Here is a 22,818-nt window from a genome sequence, read left to right as displayed (position 1 = left end):
GTCATATATGCAAATGGAAACTGTACTGTGGAGCAAAAAAACAAACTTAAGGCAGCCTTATTTAAGGGCAACACTGCATATGGAATCTGAGCCTGTCATATCTAATGCTTGTGCTACATTTTAATTTTTGGCTGAAGGTAGTCCATTTTAGGTTCTCATTAGCCGATTTCGATGGGACAGGATGACTTTAGTAACAACATAGCCTCAATCAAATTTATGTTGAGAGGCTATCACGCTTGACTTATGCTATAGGCTACTATCTAGTGAATTTTTAGCAAAAGCCTATAATAGGTAGTTGATATTCAACAACATGCAGTCATCCAGTGTACAGTATATCAGCTTGTTTTGAGTGGTTCTAGATGTACCTTTATTCAACTGTGTTTGGTCCAGCAGCTGAGTTTCCTGTCGCAGTGTGCGAGAAGCAGACAGGAGAGGTAATAGCATTAACCGGGGCAAAATGTCCAGCCAACTACATCTCAAAAACCACACAAAAAACTTGAAAGTAGTCCAAAAAATGTAGGCATTAGAAAAATGAGACACATTTTCTTATTTTTCTCAGCCTGTGTGTGGGAAACAAGGTTACCGTGATGCACATGCATTCCTGATGTACAGACATTATCCGCTCCGTAAACCCCCTTTCCCTCTCCAAATCTTTGCAGTATATCTTACAATTGAAATAGTTCTGTACATCACGGACACTGTCTTAACTTACACTTTACCTTTATTTGTAGAAATATATTAAATTTAATTATTATTATTTGTTATCAAACAAGATCTTGGTGGCTGCAGAGTATTTGTGTATTTGTGTATTGGTGTATTTGGTGTAAATTTGTCAACCCTGTGTCTTGTCTGCAGCGTCTCTTCCACTGAAAATGTTCAGCGAGTGATCATGGGGCAGTGTGATTTCTACCCCAATGGGCTTCTACTAGCGCTTGTTGCAGTTTTGACCACTAGGTGCAATAATAAGTTTATGGAGCTAAATGGGGACGTGAGCATGAAAGAAAGTCGAGCAAATCAATGGAACATAGACTTTCATCTGTGAAACTGCAACATTTTTAAAAAATAATTGGTCAAAGAAATAGTTGGTATTTCAACATAATTTGACTTTATGAAGACTCTATATGGTGAGGCTCTGCTCCATCTTCTCCTGTGTATGATCCACCACTGTTTTTCATCCATGTAATGTCAGAGATACAGCTGAACTGTGGTTGTGCTCTGGGAGCCAAGTTTGGATGAGTTCATCACCATGATTTCAGCTGTGATATATAGGCTGGATGAAAAACCCATTCGCTGTCTGGGTTGTAACATTTGTGAGATAAACATGTTAGTGGTGGATGAAGGGAGTTGTAGTTCTCCCACAGCTATAAACTACAAGAGGAAGGTGACATGGTAAAGTTTCCTGTAAATGGCCCGAGGCTGTCAGATACTTTGCAAGCCAGTCAGATACTTTATTCCCCTTCGGCTCTACAGCTGCCTGGCCACTCAGGCAAAACGGGCAAAGATAGATGAGGCGAAACTCCTGATTGCATTTTTCTCGCCGGAGGAGAGGAAAAGCTGGGATGAGACGAGGAGAAATGGAGACAGATAGAGAGAATCGTACTAGCGAGGGAGAGAGAGGAGATAAAGACAGAAAGGAAGAGTAAAATAAATTCAGGAAAGAAAGAAGAAGATAAGATTTTAAGAAAGAGAAAGCTTCAGCTGGAGACATTTACAGTACTTTGTCTGCTGTAACCCTGTTGTATAAGTTCACCGGGTTTATGAGATTCTGTATGCACTGTATTTTTGGTATATTTCCCACACAGGTATGTGACATTGTGTTTAAATTGATGTGTGTGGGAGTGAGACAGATAGAGAAAGAGAGAGACAGAGAGAGAGACATGGGGAGATAGAAGAAAGACCCCCGCAGGTTTATAAAAGTGTGTGATTTGAGAAGGGCAGCCATAGCTCTGGGGTAATGAGCGTGTGTGAGTCAGGCAAGGTTAATGGGGTGCACACATGTGGGATTCAGTAACGAGCAAACAGGACACACACACAGAAACACACACACACGCACACACAAAGCCACCCGCAGATCCTGCCATCCAATTCATTAGCACCATCAGGCAGTATGCACCAGTGGAAAGTTTGATAGTTGCGCTTTTGCTCTCACCTTTTATCTGACCTGTGAAAATTCTCATTGGCACTGTGTTTGCGTGACTGCAGCCTTTTCTTCACAGAAGCAACACCTCAGCCAAAAAAAGTACCATTTACACAACTTTCTTCTTATTATCATTGGAATGGATCAGCCAAGATGTTTCATGTTTGAAGTGTGCTTCTTTAGTTTTGTACTGGAGCTACAAGGCTAGTGTAGCTAATAACTAAGGGAAACTTATGGCTTCATCATGCATCGGCATAGTATCTTTCCATTAACATTAGCATATGTAACAGCAGAATAATTCAGCAGTGTTATAAATAGTATATAAAAATGAAACTGGAACCATATTACCATCTGAATCACTGAGCCTGATGTTTGTGCCTATCGACAGCAAACCATGAAAAGAAAGCAACTGGGATTCTGTTTTCAGATCTGCAACGCCCGTTTGTCTATTTTTATAGATAACAGTGAGTAAGAAACCAAGTACATCTGGTTGAGAACAAATCAACATGGTTTGAGTCAGACATTAAGAACATACAATGCTAAACTAGAGGCTATAATCTTCCCTTATTCATTAGCTACATTAGTCTCATAGCTCCAAAATTAAAGAAGCAAACCTCAAATACTAAACATGTTTTGGCTGAATGACAACATGTGGGTGTAACAGGAACTATGTGCAAATGTTATTTTTGGTTCAAGTCTTATAGTTCCAATAACAGAGGATTTCAACAAAGTGAGTACACTTGTACAAAAAAAGGGTTCTTCAAGGGGTTCTTTGAGGGTTCATTGGATAATTATGGGTCCTTAGATGCAAAAAGTGCACAGAAACCTTAGCAGAATGACTGAGTAAGAGTGTACAACTACAACTACACTGAAAACGAGTCTCAGACTGTCTGATGTGCTGCGTCTCATTCCCCTGTTTTAGGGAGCGACTTGAGGCAGATTTGAGGAACTTTCTGAGCAGAAGCAGACTGGAAGAAGGGGAGGATGGAGACCTTTTCACTGAACTGCTGCATTTTGGTAATAAAGAATTATTATCAGTTTAATGGAGAATATAACATTATTATATAATGATGTTAAAAACAGTGTTATTAAGCTTTTCTGCTCTTTAGAAGCAGATGTTTGTCGTTAGTGTCCTGGAGTGCAATAATGCCATCAGGCAGTGTTTTTTGGCAGGCTAATGTCAGAGTCAGGGTAGATTATATTACTAAAATGTAGCAATGTTGCCTTGGTTAAGTGATGTGTATAATGTGAGTGCATTTGTATGTGCATCATTTGTACCATGTAATGGAGATAACAGACATATGCATGCTGTAGCTGATTGCATCATTTTATGCAGAGCAATGAATGTTTTTCTGTGGATAAAATGTGAACACATTCCAAGTGAAAAATGCAAGACTATAAGTTTATGTGTAAAATTCTATTCTACTGCTTGAAAGTTATGAGTTACTGACATCAGCTTGTGCATGGATTGTTTTCCCCAAAACATTAGCTAGCTAGATTAGCTTGCTACTATAAGCAATATAATTATCGAAATCAGAAACGACAGAATGCAGTATATTATGGACTCGGATAGTGGGGTTTTTTATTTAAATGTTCAGACAAAAGAGTCGTATTAATAAAAATCAGATTCAAAATTATCTTCAATTAAAAAATAAAAAATGATAATGATGTGTATACATGTGTGTGTGTGTGTGTGTGTGTGTAGATCTGAGTTTGGAGCATGAACGTGAAGCATTTCGCATGGCCACAGTAGAGCCAGTGTGCCAGCTAAGAGAGGACCTGCTCTACAGACTGATGTCACAGCCTCCAGCAGCCAATCAGCGTGCAGAGTGGGTGCAAGTCCTTCAGCAGGTACATAAACAAACACAACACACTCTTCGTATCACCGATATCTCATATGTTGTATGTGCAGATCAGCGAACACTGCTTGTATGTAAATAATCCTCATTAACTTCAGTGCTCTCCATATATGCAATCTATAGCACTATTCTCTCTCTCTCTCTCTCTCTCTCTCTCTCTCTCTATCTCACACACACACACACACACACACACTCTCTCAACCAAAACACTACTCTTTCTGTGTCTGCCTGTTCTCTCCTGCCGTTCCAGGTCCTCGTCACGCAATTTTCTAATTTTCGAATCAGTTGATGGCTAATTGCCAGGCATGTTTGTTTACAAAGTTGCTGAAGCATAAAATTACAAAATGACAGCCATGTAAAACATTAGTGGCATCGTAACCCTCTTAGCTACCTTAGTTACACTGTCAGATAAAAAGATATTGTGCAGATACATTTATTGTTTCCCTAGGGTCCAAATATTGTAAATCAACCCTCAGAGGTTCCTCACTCTTATAACTACATACCTTTCCTAATAATTTTGCTGTAGTTACTGAATAATTCATAGCAATTCCTGAATAATATGTACAAATAATACTCATACTAAATAGAACCCAAAGCATAAAGACATACTGTTGAGGGTCAGACCACGCGACTGTACCCTTAATAGTGTAGTTGCTGAATAAGTCATAGTGGTTAATTATTAATTTTCTATAACAGCAGCTTTGACAGTAGTGCCGGCTGCAAGACACTCACAGGTTTCTATTAATGCACTCTTTCTGACATGTTATCATTTCTATAGTAACAGTGAATTCACAGGGACTAGTAACTGTTGGCCTTCTGTAAGGAGAGGTCTATTTAGTATTTTTGGAATGAGTCTCCAGTGTCAGCGCTTTGTAACAGTCTGAGGTAAAGCAGTAACTTTTCTGTAAGCTGTAACGGTTTGCAACATGGAAAAGTCTTCAGGATGAAGGGCTTTGCATTTTGTTAGTAACTTGATTTGTCTTTGAAAGAAAAATGAAATGCTACTGACTTGTTCCATGGATGTCCCGCAACATTTAAAAGTATGCCGTGTCCTTCTTTAATAACTGCATATTGCAATCATTGGCAAATTGCTGTGCCATAAAAGGAATAAAACACTTCAGGATGTGCTGCTACTGGAAAATAATCAACTTCGGGGTGGTAAGAGGAACTCTGCTTAGTGTCTGACACATTATACCACCCTGTGATTATTTTCTTATAACAGAAACAAAGTGCAGCAGACTTCACCTAAATATTTGTCAAATTTATTCTAAAATATTCCCTTTCCACACAGGTGTGCATGTACAAATAGATTCCCCCTGACGCAAACACATCAGCAGATACAAAAAGATCTTGAGAAACAGAAATTCTCATTAAAGCCGTGTTGCATTGTGTCTACAGTAATAAAGAAAAGGACTCAATTAAACGCAAATGTGACCTTTCAGAGCGCTGCTCATCTTGGCACTTGGAAATGCACTGAAATATCAAAAAAAAAAGAAGCTAATTAAAAGTGGTTATTATCTCAACATTAAAATATGGGGCTATAAACAGAGAGTCAAATAGGGCATTTGTAGCAGAAACCAGCCAGCAGATGGACGAACGTCAGTTAAAATCCCGAGTCTACAAACGTTTTCTTGGTCAGTGACTGGGCTGTGAACTGGAAAATTAATAGCACCATCATGCTGCTCTTATGCTCTTGGGAAAGACTCTTAACCCTACTGCACCAGGCAGTGTTATGTCTTTACTGAATGAACAGATCTGTCCTTAAGGTTAAGGATTTGAGAGTTTCATAAATCATGAATCACTTTATTTGCTGAGTGTATTGACATGGACGAGACTGTTTTTTTTTTTTGGTGCTGGTGTTACATGAAAAGCTGGATGTACCCAGAATAATATATAATGAAATCAACTCTGTTGGGTTGAGTCTTGCTGCAAAGGCTCATTTTCTATTCAAGATAGAATAAAACTAACTATATTTTTCACTTTATAACTTGATGAGACTTTATTATACAAACACAACAAGAACAGAAATGGTAGACCTTCTAATGTTGATTAAAATGATGATTACAAAATCATTACTTAGATATAAATACAGCTTATAGCATACCAGGTAGTTATTGTAAATAATATTTACAGCATTGTTTATTGTAATGGCCCATTTTTATAAAGTGCAGAATGAAAGCTTACACAATATGAAACTGCCAAAGTGATAAACAAGAACAACATTCACGGAATCAATGGTTCACAGAAAACACAGAAAAACCAAAAACTGAACCAAAAAAAAGATATCAAGTTTAAATGTCTTAAATATAGTCAAATCTATCTAGCATTTATTATTATAAGATTGCAGTAAACAAATATTGATTATAATGAGTATTAAAGCTTAAATTTCACAAAACTATCTGCCAAGAGAATAAGACTATTTCAAACTCAAAATTAGTAAAAAAAAAAAAAAAAAAAAAAGTCTAGAAATAAGTTTAATAAGCTTACATTTGGTTTACTGGAATCTTATAATAGGACATACTGATAAATGTAACTATATTCAAGATATTTTCGTTTGCTAAGATGTCATTTTTTGCATTGTGTATAGGGTAAATATTTAAAATATCAGACTAGCAAACATTTCTGGCTAGGTTAACATTATCTAATGTTGCCTATAGATGTACTGTCAGTTTAAACTTTTGCACGTACCCTGCTTTGCTAAAATAATTGAGGTTATTCTTTCTTTTTTGATCAAAAATGACAAAATGATGAAAGAATTGGAAAAATTAAAGATTAGCTATACGAAGTTCCTTTGTTGCTTCAGGTGCCTTGGTTTATAATAGTAAAGTTCATTATACTGTATGTTTTCCTGTTGTTATAATACAGTCATAGCAGTGTTGCTCAGTAAGAATTGGTCAAACACATGCTTCCTCCAAAGCACACGAAGCCAACCGTCACATCCTTGTGAACTGCTGCTCATGCTGTGTCACAGGGCAGCGAAACACACTTAAAGGAAGATGCTATCTACCCTCTTCCGCATACATTGATTGTCACAGACAGCAATGATTGGTTAGTGTCACTGTGACTGACAGGAGAGAGAGAGTGTGCCATCCCTCCTTCCCAAAGAGCATGGTAATTTTGCTCTCTTAGCTCCCAACCACGGATTTTTGTTGCATCGAACGTCACCACTCTGGAGCCATTACAGCGTGTTTTTTGAGCAAATTAACAAATTGTGTATCAACCTGATCTACATATAACTATCCAAAGACCCATTCAAGAACCATTTCTGTTTTTCGAATCATTTATCGATTCTGCCCTTAAGTGTTACTAAATGGTTGAAAGGGATTTTTATTCTATGTAGAAGATTACAGATAAGTGTTTCCCCATCAGGAAAGGGAACCCCTTTAGGAACTGAAGAATCCTTAACCCCTTGAGGAAGCTTTGTGCCCAGAATAGGTTTAGGTTTAGTGATACCATAGAAGAACCATTTTCTGGTTCTTAAGAGAACCTTTCATTGCTTGGGGTCTCACAATGCCACAATGAACTATACATCAGTTCCCGAAACATTGTGTTCAGTGTTTGTATGTGTTCAGCTGCTCTGTATTTTAGCATGAGCAGCAGATTAAAAAAAGATGTGGCTTCACGTGTCTTGAAGCCAGCACATGCTAGGTGAAGACTAGCACATGCTCTGAGTCACGTGTCACCAGTCACCACATCTTCTCACCACATCTTCACCCTCCCCAGTTGGTAGCTGTTAAGTGATAAGTGAGCTAGTGGGTGTGAACTGGTAAATGATCAAATGAGAGAAAATGGGGCAAAAAACACAGAAATTCAGTTTGAGAGTCAGATATGGCGGATGAGTTATAGGTTCCCAATCCCTGGACCAGAGGAGGCTATCTATGATGAGAAAATTCCAGTTGTCTTGAATGAAAATGTGTCCTTAGGCAGCAAAATGATACATTTCATTCATAAAACAAGAAGGCAGTAATATAAGAAAGTGCAAGTAGCTGAACTGATACATAGAAGGTGTAGTATACTCTCAGGAGCAGTCACGGTCCTCTGGTTTTGATGGGAGGCAGGGGAGTGTGTTGTGCGTCTCTTACAAATACCTTCACGTTGTAGGAATGTAAATGGATAGCTCTGACAAAAAGTGTGTATTTTTGCAGTACATGCACACACACACACACACACACACACACACATACACACACATACACACACACACACATGCGGCAGTGAGTCATTCTTTGAGAGTCAATGTTCCCATTTGTTTTTGAACAATAACAGATTCATGTGGCTCTATTAGGTTTGTCCTGAATGTAAATAATTATATCGATTTTTAAAACACAGTCTCACACACACAGAGAAAATGGGAAACAGTCACTCTCCTACTTCTCTCTGTGGTGTTCCACTGCATTAAAAATGACCCATTAGCAGGCCTTATCACCTTACTGCTAACATTTTTAACACACCTTTTCCCACATTACACAACTGCAGCTCTGAATGGAATGATATTATGCTATTTGCCCGGGTATGATTATTAAACTCCACATCTCTATTGCAGTAAGGATGGGAAAAGGAGACAGGGTTCATATTCAGTATGTTAATGGCTTTGGTGATACATGGATGCTGTTGGAGAGGGCACACTCTCTGAGACATGAGATATGAGTCATCTAATCAGCTGGCCCTCTCTTTCGTCTCATTCAGTGTTATGTACAAATGGAAGCACCATCTTCTCTCTCTCTCATTCTCTCTCTCTGTTCTCTCTCACTCAATATCCTGTATTATGGATTTTTAAGCAGACCTACTTCGTTTCAACCTTCACAGTTTTTTTTTTTTTGAAGATAAATCTTAAAGTGGGAGAAAGCCTGGCTGGACAGGAGGATGTGGGTTTTATTCTACAGAAGCTTTCAAGCTGATTGTAAGTGCTTTCCACTATTGATAGATTTCACCTTGACATAGGGGCAAACCGAGAAAGAAATAATCCAAAATATGGAGCTGCATAGGCATTTCTTTAATAAATAATATCATGTTGTTGTTACCCACAGCAAAATAAACAACGCTGGAGAAAGAGCTCTTTAGGACAAGACCAGTTTACATAATTATTACAGTTTACATAAAATTATAGCTATTAACATCTCAATAATACTAATGTATAGCTGAACGTCGTCTGCCCCTGTTAATGGACCTATAGCTACAGTAGCATTATATCTGACCTATAATTCCACGTCAACATGAATCCCTAAGTGCCATGATGACCTGTAAAATGACAGCAATGTCAAGGGAGATATTCTAGGATGCATATGTGTTGAGGTGGAGTGGCATGGAGATGTCATTCATTGTCTTTTCAAAGATTTTCGCCACTATCTTTCATACACAGTGACCATATTCGTAAATTTGTTTAATGTGTTCTAGTCTAGAAAATCTGTGTAATACAGTTTCACTGCATTTAAGCATGAGAAGTTTGGTAAATTCAAATACTGTTTTGTAAGGGAATTGTCTTAAGAATGTGTGCAATGCGAACAATATATTCATCTAGAATAGCACATAAGTATGGACACAGTTTGTTCAGTCTGTTGCTAAAGCACACATTGGGTCACTTCATGCTATACTGAATTTCTGCTGGAAAGGCAGACAAGGTGTAATTTCTGAGAACGTGTTACATCCAGTGCGTGGATTAAATGCAGGATGTGAATGGCAGCCATCTTGCGTGCAAGTGCAGTATATGTACTAAAAAAAGCAAGTATAAAGCCAGGTTTATCCTTCACCACGTTAAGGCAAGGCAGAGTGAAGGCTCTGTCTGTAATGCCTTTCTATTAAATGTCTAACAGTGAACTACTCTGATTACTGCTCTTGGAGAAGCAGAGCTTAAATCTTGAGAAGTAAAGCTATTAAAGAATTTGACCTTATGCCTTAAGAACCTTTTAAAGGAAATTTCTTGATGATAAGCGGCTAAAGATAAAACTCCGTCTCAAATCAAGCACTATATAATAATAATTTAGAAGACGAGGACATCATCACTTAACACACATTTGAGTGGAATTTAAGTGGGGGCCGTACAACAGAAAACATACTTCAAATTTAAGCATTGTGTACTTAAAAGAGATTATGGTAAAAATATGTTAGAGGTAAACAGCAGTGCTGGATTTTTTTTGTGCTAGATCTGCACTTCTTTTTTCTCCTGCTACATAAACCGTCATTTGCTGTCACGTTGGTATTTCTGTGCACTGCTAGCTGGCTACTAGCTTTCAGCCAGAAACGGGAAAAATGAATGATTTGTTTCTATCCTGTTCTAATACTGTCCTGGTCTAAAGCTAAAGGATTTGTTCATTTGACATTTGGGAACGTTAAATATGGAATTGTAATGTTGTCTCTGTTGATCTTACATGAACATCATTATAGTGTAATTACTGCGCAAAAGTATTATTAACATGTTTGCATGGTAACTGTGTTAGGAGGATGTATAACGTGGGGTTCAAACCCCAAATCCACCCCCCTTTGTTACACAGTTAGCAACATGGTCTATTATAGTACGTAGGTATTGTGTGTGCGATTTTAGACACAGCTCCTGATTCTTACAAAATGAAACACTGTTAAACTGCTTTATCAAGCAATGAAACAAGCACAAGGAGTAAATAATGGAAGAGACAATTATGGTGGACACATTTGATCAATTTATATGATTTTATATTTTCTTTTGCTGTCCTTCCTTTATGTGATATGAATCATCTTGCTTATTAGTGATATAGATAAATAGATAGAGAGAAGAGAGAAGTTGAGCTAAACGGAGGTGGAAAAGTAAATGTAGGCGGAAGCTCCAGATGTGAAGATATCACAGTCTAAATCTGTTTGTTGAATGTATATTTAAAGCAGTTTAATGACTGTGAGAAATGACAGACAAACTTTTGAAACTTTTGGTTCAATGACTCTCAGTAAATTGTCACAATCATTTAATTATTTCCTGGTAACTATACTGAAGACCCTATAAATGATGCCTTCGGCACATTCAGAAATAGAACTGGAGAGTGTTTTTTTTTTTTTTTTTCTTGCATGATCTTGCAGCCTCTGTCTGTGTATTTGCTCACAGAAATCCTTATCTGCCTTCTTCCTCTGGTTATCTTTACCTCTCTCTCTGTCTTTCTCTCTCCCCAGGTGGTATCTGTGAAGGAACAGCAGCAGGCTGTGATGGACAGACTGCAGGATGAGTGTGTTGCTATCGAGCAGGAGCTAAGTGCTGCTGGACTGGAGGTATTAATCACTCTGGCACTATTTGGCACTGCATATTTTAGCAGGCTGATGCTGATGATATTTTCATCAGCATTTATTTTGGTATTATGGTGGTGAGGGGAAGAAAATGATCCTGTGCTAGTCACTACAGGAATTATAGCCTATAGGGTGCATTCATTTAAAGACTGTCATGTTAAACTTTTGGACATACATAAAAGATCTTAATTTTTCTTTATTATTTTCTGCTATTTTAGAACAATATTGAAGACAATAACCCTATATGGAATTATACAGTACCCAAGAAAACTGTTAAACAAATTAAAAGTGTTTAATGCTTGAAATTATAACAGTATTCCTGATAAAGCTTTGTACACTCTTGGTCTCTTCTCAGCCACCTTCATGATGGAGCTTTATCCAGGAGATTTTTTTTAACTTCTCAGAGCACTTATTGGGTTAGAAGCTACTTGTGTGTGGATTTCGATTTTAAATAAAAATGCTGCTTATTAAAAAATACACTTTGGCATTTTTGGCACTATTTACATTTGAAACAAATTTCAACCAAAAACCTTTACCAGAATGTCTTTAAGACAAAAATAAATATTCAATTTATTCAAACTGTTGAGATTTAATGTACAGTAGATATAAAATCAAAATGACAACAAGAAAAACCCTGTCTTTGTGTATGTGTAGTTATACGCTGCCAATGAAATGTTTTTGAACCCCATGCATTAGCATTTTGGTTAAACCTCAAGCAACAGTTTACAAGCTGTCTCACATTTCATATATTCTGGTATATATGGGTTAATATGTTGACAATCATCAGGCAAAACTGTAATTTACTTAATTAAGTATATACAGTATATAATTATATAAGTTAATTATGTACTGTATCTGACACATGAAACCAAACTGGAGCATTTTGCTGATAGAAAGAGCACAAAATGTGTGCTACTGGTTAAAATAAACTGAATATATTTAAAATTGTGTAATATACATTGGGAAAAGTACATATAATGACATATATTACATGGTAAATATATTATATGGTATATTGCTTCACTGGGTTGTGGCACTAATAAAGTTTAATTTATAATAATTCATTCTAGGTGTTCAGAATTATTTGGCTGTCAAGTGCGTATATTTATTAGATTGATCAGATTTGATTGCCTGCTTGAACATGTAGTTACTGCACTGCTGTAGGAGCGACTGGATGCTGCTGCAGTGGAGGCGTATGTTGGTGTACTGGAGCAGATACCAGAGGAGATCCTGACCGCACACTGCCCTTACCCCGAGGCCAAAGAATCCATCATCAGGGCCTTCATCAACATGTCAGAAAAATACTCAGAGCGCCTGGAGAGAGCCCGCAGCAGGTTACTGGGCCTGGACAGGTGATACACAAGCACTGAAAATTAAAATGTGGATATATTATATTATATTAATCTAAGACCCAGATTCTATGAATATGCACCAGAAATACCCCAATCCTACACAAGCCCAGCCCTTCCCCCTGCTAAACTGTCACCGTATGATGTGAATTTGCAAACTACTACATGAATGGCTCTTATATTTTATGATGCAATAACACTTTCCTGTCACATATTCAATAATAGTTCATTTTCTCCAATGAAGCTGTTTCTTATAAGAATGCAGCTACAGTGACTTTGACCAGTCTGTCCATTCAGATCAATTTTTGCTGAAAAGACTGAATCATAATAAACATCTTTTACAAAGTTTAGGTTGATATTAAAGCAGGCAGGTCTCTGACAGTTTTTGCTGGATAAGAAGATTTGGCCTTGAGGTTAGGGATTTAAGACAGCTTGATGAATGATGAATCAGTCTGTTTGCCGAGTACACTGACATGTACAAGAACCTTATCTTGGTGCTGATGTCATATCAAACACTGGCTGTTCATAGAGAGCAGAATGAAATGTAGCAATACAGCCATGTCAAAAATACAAATAAAATGAGATTCAAATGAATATGATTGAGAGAAAATATATATAAAAAATATTTAAAATGACAGTATCAGACTTTATGCATTTTGCATAGGAGCTGTTTTTTTTCCACCAATAAAAGAACAGATGAGCCAATCAACATATGAGTCTGGAATGATTGACAGTTGTATCTTTTTGAACTGCTGCTCATACTTGAAGGAAAGTGCTATCTGCCCTCTTCCACATATATGAGCTCAAAGATGCCCACGACTAGCTAATGTCATTGTGATTGACAGGGAAGAGAGTATACCATTCCTCCTACCCTGAGAGCATGGTGAAGTTTGTTCTTTTAGACTCCCAGCCACAGATGACTGTAGCATCGCTGGCTTGCGATCTCTGGATGATATGGCAAATGCTTTTCTGTTGCGCCACTCGGGAGCCTGAGCAAGTGTTTTGAGCACTCTGCTTCAGTGAAAACAGAGAATGTTTTGAGTTCATTAATGTGGAATAAAATCGAATTTAGCTATCATTAAATTAAACTAGTTAACATACTGCTTGTATTGCTTTGCAATGCCACTGTTCAAAAATGACACTTATGGTTTTTGGCCAAAGAGAAAAAGGCTGGAAATTTTGAAGAAAAAAAAAGGTTAAATAATTCTTCAATGAAGTGTCAAATCTAACACTTTACAAATAATTTTAATGGTAGTTATAATTGGACAGTAAAATGTTTGTGTGTTTGCTCTTCTGCACCCAGTTTGAGCAGATGGACAGTGAAAACTATGCATGGTTTATATGAGGGACAATGGACAAGTAATTTGTTTATAAGGATTATACTGAAATTGTACTTTCATGTTTTTAACTGTTCACTGCATTCATTTTATTTTATTTGCCAGTAATAGGCAAACCCTGGGTGAATGGGATGACAAACCCTGGGTGAATGGGATGACTAGGCCTGTTTTTTAAAACATATGTATCGACAAGTTTGTTTTTGTTATTTGGGGGCTGTAAATTCTCTGAAAACTAGGAAATGGGTTTCATGGGGAAACATTTGATATAGCCTATAAGCATGTGAGCAAGTTTGAATATGCTATGGTGACAAAATTAATTAATGCCATATGCCGAGTGAAGAATTAATGATGGAACGTCTTTATTTAGCACAAAACGCCATGTGTTTTCCACTGATGCAATATCTACTTTTGCCACATCTCCCAGTATTCTGCAACATTTCTGCTCTGGCTTGACCCAAATGCGGAGAACCCAAAGGAACCACTTAAAAAAACTTTCCATGTTATGCACAAGGTGCCACCATCCTATTAGGAATACTACACCCAAAAATTGCTACCGACAAATGAAAGCTAGCAGAAAAGGACTCCTACCAACAAAGGAAGGCTAGCAGAAAATACTGTACCTGTGGGAACGGGTCTCATTTGCATAATGCACCACCCGCCAACTAAAGCGTGTTTTTTATTATTACCAGTGACAGCACTTCTGGGTGAAGGACCGCTGTAAGAACTGCTTATGTGCAAGTGTGCAAACACCATAGCTGGGTCTCCTCAATATTTAAAATGCCACACTTCTCGGCTTCTCAAGTCTGTGTTTGTATATCACACAGTACTGAAGTGATCATAGCAGTCACGTCTCTCGACCAGACTCATTATATCACATAGAGGAGTGACACTTGAACCCTACTTTGGGATTATTACATTGCAGAAGTCATAAGACGGCTGCTATATTTCATGTAATAGTGTCATATTCTGCTCATTGTGTCATCCTAACGATGCAGAGTCTGCTCACCCCCGCAGTGATGGCTAATTAACGTGCCTGACCAGCATATCAGCTCTCCCTTAGCTCATTAAGCCCAATTAAAAGCTTAGCTGAACTCTGAGGGCTTTAAAATGGCATCCAAATCACATCGTCTAAAGAGCAGCCTCTGCAATGTATCCCCAGGCAGCGACTCCCTACAGGGCCTGATAACACACTCGCACATACAAACACACACAGACACACACAGTTACACAGCAGGCATGCCAAAGAAGCAAACAAACACACGCAGATTGAGTTCTCAATGCACAAGGCATGGAGAATTTGAAAAGATAGTAAAGAGAGACAAGCAGGATCTGGAATTATCTTTTTCCCCTCCATCTGCTGCTTTAGGGGTTAAGTGAGTAATTTCACTTCCTGCTCCAAAATTTTACTTTCTACTTCTGAAATCCACATGGATAATATTATAATTATACACCAACTCTCTGTACATCATTCTAATAAGTCATTTCTGTTATTCGCCATGTCATGGAGGTTTATCTTTTTGGAAAATGCAGCCACATGGTGTGTAATTAGCACAGACACACTGACACATTACTGTGTTTTAATTTGTCACTGTCTGTGATTTATCCTGGCTGTAGTTGAGCATTTGGTGCAGAGGCAGAGCAAGCAGGTATGTCTGAATGCATTTTTAATTCATGCTTGGGATAAGTGGCTGTGAAGTATTGAATTTGATCAACCCTGAATGGAAATGATTTTAGGTTATATTGCGGCATGTCAAATCCTGGAGTTTTTTATTAAAAAGTTGATATTAAATTGTTATGAAAAACCTACCTGGTGCTGCAAGCAGTTTAAGTGCATTTGCCAGGTGGTGGGTGTTTAAAATACATTAACCTGATAATGGATATGATTTGTGAGCAAACTCTGTGGAATGATGAGATGATATTAAAGGGGTCAGGTTTGAATAGCAGAGTGAGCAGTGAGAAGAGCAAAACTATGAAATTATTAAAAAAAAAAAGTAACAGAAACATGATCTGAAACTGTATTATCTATAATTTTCTATTGTATCTAAGTTTAGACAACTGCAACACTCCTTTCCTTTTAAGAGTTGGTGTTATATTTACATTACATGACATCCTCAAGAACAAGAAGCATAGGTTTTTGATTGTCAAGCTGTCAAGTTGCATCATTGTGCCTGTTTATCTAACACAAACATACTCACATATCCAACACTGAGAGATTAGGAAAAACCAGGTCTTATAAATGTATTGTTTTAGAGCCATGTAGTGGTGGGTGGTATACCAGCACAAATAAGAACCTGTTAGAAATTTGGCAAGCAGTTGAAATGTTCAAATCCAGTTATTAATGCAGAAGAAAAAAAATACAAACGCAACTAAATCCACTACTTTTAAGTAAAAGCTCCAATGTGCTGCCCAGTCCCATGTTTTATTTGTCTAGATGTTTAAATGACTAGGCTTAAAAATACACAATATGGTCTGATCATCACATACACGTATATGGTTCTTTCCCAAACTGTTACCACAAAGTTTGAAGCACACAACATTTGGCCACATAGTGTATATATACCTAACATAATATAATAAAGTGTGGAGTATAGCGAGCTAGTTAGCTAGTTAAGTGCATTTATGTAGACGCAAAAAAAAAAAAAAAAAAAAGATATAAATTCTCGAGTAGGGAACGACTCGGTCATTACAAGTTTCTAAAAACAAAAAAGTGTCACATCATGGTTGCACCCTCGACAAAAAGTCAGCAAGTTATTGATCAACTTTGGTGTTTTCTCTTTGTGTTGTACATAAAAGATATTATTCGAGTCTGGGTGGCATCTTTGTTTCCTCTAAATATGTTGTACTAGTGCGAGATTTATATGAGAGCTTTTTGTCCTGAGCTACTTTTTTATCCACCCCTGTGATGTATTTCTCTAAAAACATAATATATGGACAATCTCATATCTGTCACCTAATGCATTTGGACCTAATTCAATTCCACACCTTAAAACAGGCAAAATATTAATATTATTCAATACCAAGTTTTATATATAAACTCTTCTTAACTTGCAACTCCATGTTATAAAACTGCAACAGGAATTGCAGAATAAATCTATATTTTATGCCATGTCCTTTAACTTTGGTAGTTTTTTTTTTTGCTGAGTTGCAAAGTGACGGTAGAGCTGCAATGTCCTTGTGTCTGATTTTGTGTCATTGTGTCTATGAGATGTCCACACTAGTTGGCATATATAGAGGGAGAGGATAAGAATGTTTCCATCCTCCCTGTGGACTGACACCACACTGCAAAAAGTTACATCTTAGCAAGTGGAAATACTTCGAATATGGTCAAATTTATCCGTTTTTTCTACTGTAAGATTACAAAAAGAAAACAAATGTAAGATTATTAAACCTATTTATATACATTTTTACTAATTTCAGGTTTGAAATAGTCTTGTTCTATTGGCTGAAAATTTTGCTAAATAGAAAGAAGCAAAATAGAATAAGAAACTCAAAAACTTGTAAAAATGTCTAGAAATAGGTTTAATAAGGTTATATTGGATTATTGGAAATACTATAAATTTGACTATATGAGATATTTTCACTTGCTAAGATGTCTTTTTGTGTAGTGCATAGACAAGTCTCACAGGCTTGTGGTTACAGTTGGCAAATGGCACCAACACTAGACTGTTCTCAACCTTTTTTTAGCTAGTGACCCCGTTTTAAGGGCTCAAAGTATTCGCAGTTCAAATGGATAGGTTTGTGGTTTTCATCAGGGGCACGTATTGCATTTCATGATTGCATTGCATCCCAAAGCAAATCGATCAATGTACATCGAGGTGTGGGCAATTCAATTCTGTGCTTTATTGCACTGGTTTAGTAAATATAATGAGTACATATGCATTACCATTGTATATAAAGTTATAGACAAAGTTATAAGAAACATACTGCTCATTAATCCAATGAAATTTTCACTTCTACCCTTTTTAACTTTCACAAAGTTTTAACTGAAGCCATGGTGCACAGCTGCAGTAGGCTACAGATTGAAATATCGCTTGTGTGTTGTTTAGATTATGGACCTTTACTGCAAAAGATATCATGAATATTGTATTTCATATATTAGATAGAAACCATGACCACGCCATACACAAATACACTTATTTGTCTTTAAAACAGTTGCTATGTGCGCTGCCAGTGTCTGGAGTAAAGGCCACGTTGATTAACATGACAGAAGGTTGGGCATGGCATCACTAGAGCCTGGTGTTAAATAGGCTTAAGAGGAGCACCAAATTGAATGAAGGCCATTGGAATTTTAATATTAATATTACAGTTTTTAATTATTATGAATTATTCCATAAATTAAGTTTATATGCAATTTAACTTTATATATGCAATTTAACTTTATAAGTTTATATGCAATTTATCTTTTAGAATTTCATTGGTAAAAACGTCTCAGGTGACCCCACATGGGATTATGACACCAAAGTTGAGAATCTATGTCTAACACTGATTGTTAATCATCCTAATACTAGTAAGTTAAAATGACTGATCCTCGCTCATCCAGGGACTTCAGCAGGTTGCCCAGTTGCCCCTCAGATGAGTGGAGAATCATCATTACATTACAAATACAGTGCCTTTGAATTACTGCTACTAGACATCATGATAGTCTTGAACTCCACCATGATGAAATCATAGCCTGTGAGATTGTATAAAACAGTCAGGACCCATAGATGGCATTTTTATGAGGCACAGTTTTTCATTATGATGTGTTTTATGGTGTATATATGTGCTTGTGTGTGTGTGTGTCAGGAATTGTGGCTGGAATGAAGAGGATCACTTGCGGTTCCTCCACATCATAGGTCAATATTCTCCTGAGCTAAAAAACCACAGAGGGCTCTATATGGACATGCTCCAGAGAATTCTACCCCATGTCTCCAGAGCAGAACTGGTTAGTTACCATACACACATACACACATATCTCCAACCACTTTCCATCTTTACATATCTAGTGTTTATCCGTCACACTTCCTCAGGTCTCTAGACCAGGCCTATCAGCACACAGCATCCTTCTTACCACAGCTTGTCCGTCTGTTTCTCTCTCTCAGTGAATTCTCAAGACTGCATCTCATAATTTTGGGCCAAAAGAATAAACAGTTAAAGGAATATTCCAGCATTTTTTTAACCTATAATCTCTATTTCTGTACATAACCGAAATTTCTGTAAATAACCTCTGGAGTATAGCCAATTACAATTACCATAAGTTTGACAAATTTCCCCAGTACTCAGAGAGTATTTATTCATTGTTGTAATTCATTGTTGTCTTTCAGTCAAATGTATTTGTTAATTAAGTTCTACATGTGTATAATTCATTATGCTTTCAGGTGGAAGGACTTTTTGCGTGTACCACTGTAGTTGTGTAGGTCTGAAGGTGGATGCATTAGGGCAGTAGTATACGAGTCTGGTCTCGAGATGTTTTCTGTATTGACTGGGAATTCTCTCTGACTTATGGGCGTTTGTACTTGGGCATTTGTCTTGCTAAATATGGTTTTGGTTTCAACCGTGAGTTTGCACAGATTTTTTGTTCTTTTTCTCATGCCCAAAGTTTAACAACAAGTAATTCCTTCTTCTAGAAAACAGCCTAATCTTTGGTGTAATGCATGAAGTCAACTAAAGGCTTGGCCTCGAAAAGGATTGGATGGTTTTTAGTCATGAGCTTGACTTGTTCTCACTTTCATTTTGACTCAACCCCCTTTACACTTGGACTTGACAGTGGCGCCTTGACTACAGCTCTAGCATGGATGTCATGATGTAACTCACAGGACTCAAGAGATTGTTGAAGATCCAAGAATTATTAACATAACAAAAGTTAAAATGCAGCAACCACAATATTCTAAACAAAGGCCAGAATCCAAAGAGTAGTGAAGAATCAAGGCAAGGTTTGAAACATGAGAGTATCAGTAACAGTATACAAGGCTTGACACTAAGGTATGGCAAGACTTCGCAACGACATGATGCATGTGTAGTTCTTATATACTCTAGGGAACAGGAAGTAATCAGGAAGTGTCTATTCACTACTCAGGGGAGGAGGATCTCTGCTATCAGGGAGGTGTAATGTCCTAGGCTAATAACTATAATTACTTTATTACTGTTTTACTCTTGTGTTGGAAAGTTGTATAAAAGTACATAAGAACAGCTTATTGTTTTTAAAATGTTTCTTTAGATAAAGGTTTTATCTAAAGTAACAATTGTAGTTTTGAATTTGCATTATATAGCCACCTTTTCTAAAACATTTTTTTACACAATTCAGCAACTGATCTTAGACGTCCATTCTAATACATTTTGAGTAAACATGTCTCCCTCGTTTTCTGTAGTACAAGAAACTATGTCATAGCATTCACATATACAGTATGCGGTTGATAGAGATTAGGTTGAAATGCTGGAGTATTCCTTTAAATTTATGGCCAAACTAGCGTGCAGTATTGACTGTGGAGTAACACGTTTGTGCAGTATTGAGTGTACAGTGTGCGCTGCATGTTGTTATTCAACCGTCTTACTGCTTATCAGACAAAAAAGAGCTAGAAATAAAAAGAACTTTAGCTTCACTTCTTTATCCATTTGATTTAATTTTCTGCACCCCTCACATAAAGACATATGTTTGTGTGTCTGTGTGTATGTGTACGTTTGCATGTCTGTGTATTCCCAGAGGGCTTTGCGTTTTCCGGGCAACATGACAAGCTGAAAAAAGTGAGGCTGATGAAAGAACGAGTGTTTATAGCTATTATAGCATAAGTGATAACAGTGATTAACTTGTTTTGGGGACGTTTCACAGCATTAAAGCTGAAAAAAAAAGAAGTAGAAGAAAGATGTATGATTATATCATTCTTTACTCAGTAAAAATTGCAGTAATGAGCAAATTACTGTGGTGGAAGAGAAATAACGCCTAAGAACATGCTTCTTTAATTTTTCAGGACACACCAATTGGAACATGTTTTATTGTTTAGTGCAGATATTCAGTCATTCCACACCTCTCTGTTTACTTCAGCTGTACCTCTTCCTTTCTCTTTCTCCATCCCTGTTTATCTAAGTCAGTTAGCAAACAGCCAGGTCATCTTATCCTTCAGTCTCCCTCTTTTTCTTTATCTTATACCCAACAGCAGGGGGCTAACAAGTATTGGTTCTATCTGGCTTTGCCTATCAGCTTCTATCTCAATCAATCTTTTTTCTTTTGTTCATGTTTTCTTTCTTACTCAGATCTCACTCGAAGTCTCAGGTTCCCAAAAGTGTTACGGTGCAGATATTATCTAAACTGATAGTCCAAACTCATAATCGCTCTGCTATTTCCTGATGAGATTTGTGCTCTGTTTGAGAAACCTGACCCATCGTTTTCTTTGTTTGTCTATCCTTCTCTCCATTCTCTTTTACTTCAGTACTCACTCTTCTCTCATCTATTTCCTTTCTTCATTATTTTTCAAGGAATATCCTAGCATTTTTCAAGACTAATCACTATCTACCTAATCTGTAGCAGATGAATGATTAACACACACACACACACACACACACACACACACACACAATAATTCTGACATATTTCCCTGTACTAAGAACAGAACAGATAACCTGTTCATGTGAAACTCACTTCAGCAATCATACCAGAAACATTCCATCGTGTTTTCAGTACATGGAAAGGTACTTAAATACTCGTCTGTGGTATTCATAGTTTGTGGATGCGGTAGATAGAGACAGAATATTCTTTAGGATTTCTGTCTTTTGATTTTGAACAGCCACTGACATACCGAGGCATTTCACACACCACAGCGTTTTCTCTGACTGGTGTTACTTAGCAGCCTGGAGTGAGCAATACAGAAAAAAACCCAAAAACGACACATTCAGGAAAAAACTTTGGCTGTGTTTCTGCAGTGAAACGTGCGAGCATTGTGCTTACACAGATTCACAGTGGTCTTTAAATTGTAGCTAGGCTGGTTTGTTTGGCTTCGTTATAAAACTGCGTACTACTGCACTAAATTGTATAAGTACTCTTTACTTGTCATTTTCACAACTCACAATGGGTTTAGTAGTGTTGAAATTCTTGGGGTAGTTCTGCTAACATACGAAAAACCATAAGCTACACAGAAGAATACACAAGAATATATAAAGGATTATAAGGAAATATATGAAAGTATGACAATGTGAAGTTATGAAAAAATATGGCTTTAAAAAGAAGAGTACTCTAATATAAATGTATGTGTATAAAAATATACGGTATACAAGTTTTGAAGTAAAATGAAAAACGAGAGATATAGCAAGAGTAAAATATAGCAAATTTCAAGTGGGCAGTAAGACGCAATTACAGAGTATAAATATGAACACAGTAAGTGATATGAATAGTAAGAAGAAGTTTTGAAAGAATTATTTACTTGGCATGGTACAAAATATCATTGGCACCTTTTTTTGGAGGTCCATCACATTAGACACACACACACGCACACACACACAGCTCGTTTGCCGCACCCTGTGGTGTTATCAGCGTGACAGCCACCGGGAAGCCTGTTGTCCTGTCAGTCCTGTCCTGAGCTAGACACACACACACAGACACACACACAGAGTTTCCTCCAGTATCAACTGGCTGTAATTCCACCACATGGTAATGGTTCTGTCATGTTAAAGGTGGGATCAGTGATTTTTTTTAAACATCAGAACACTGTAATATTTTCTGAAATTCTCCATAAATTCCTGCAGCTTTAATAAAATATGTGCTTAGAGATGAAACTCTGGTCTCTATGGTGCCCCACGCTCTGTAAATGAGAGAAAAACAAATGATGCAGTCTTCTCAAGTTTCTGCACGAGGATTCAGGTGTTCTTGCCTGAGCAACATGTGCACATGTGTTTTCCAGGAGTGGCTTTGAAAACAACACTGAAGA

At 37.2% G+C, this 22,818-nt stretch overlaps 1 protein-coding gene across 1 annotated transcript in view; it reads left to right on the top strand.

Moving 5' to 3' along the window:
- Positions 1 to 22,818, top strand: part of LOC113526151 (coiled-coil domain-containing protein 148) — an 82,179-nt gene that overhangs the window by 24,174 nt on the left and 35,187 nt on the right. The window contains exons 5-9 of the mRNA XM_026912967.3: positions 3,060 to 3,154; positions 3,843 to 3,988; positions 11,128 to 11,223; positions 12,403 to 12,590; positions 18,710 to 18,848. Coding sequence (XP_026768768.3) covers positions 3,060 to 3,154; positions 3,843 to 3,988; positions 11,128 to 11,223; positions 12,403 to 12,590; positions 18,710 to 18,848 — 664 coding nt within the window. The remainder of the gene's footprint in view (positions 1 to 3,059; positions 3,155 to 3,842; positions 3,989 to 11,127; positions 11,224 to 12,402; positions 12,591 to 18,709; positions 18,849 to 22,818) is intronic.

This window comes from Pangasianodon hypophthalmus, chromosome 5 (genome assembly GCF_027358585.1).
Source record: "Pangasianodon hypophthalmus isolate fPanHyp1 chromosome 5, fPanHyp1.pri, whole genome shotgun sequence".
NCBI lineage: Eukaryota > Metazoa > Chordata > Actinopteri > Siluriformes > Pangasiidae > Pangasianodon > Pangasianodon hypophthalmus.
Note: the sequence above shows the minus strand (reverse complement) of the source record. Positions and strands in the feature narration are given on the sequence as shown.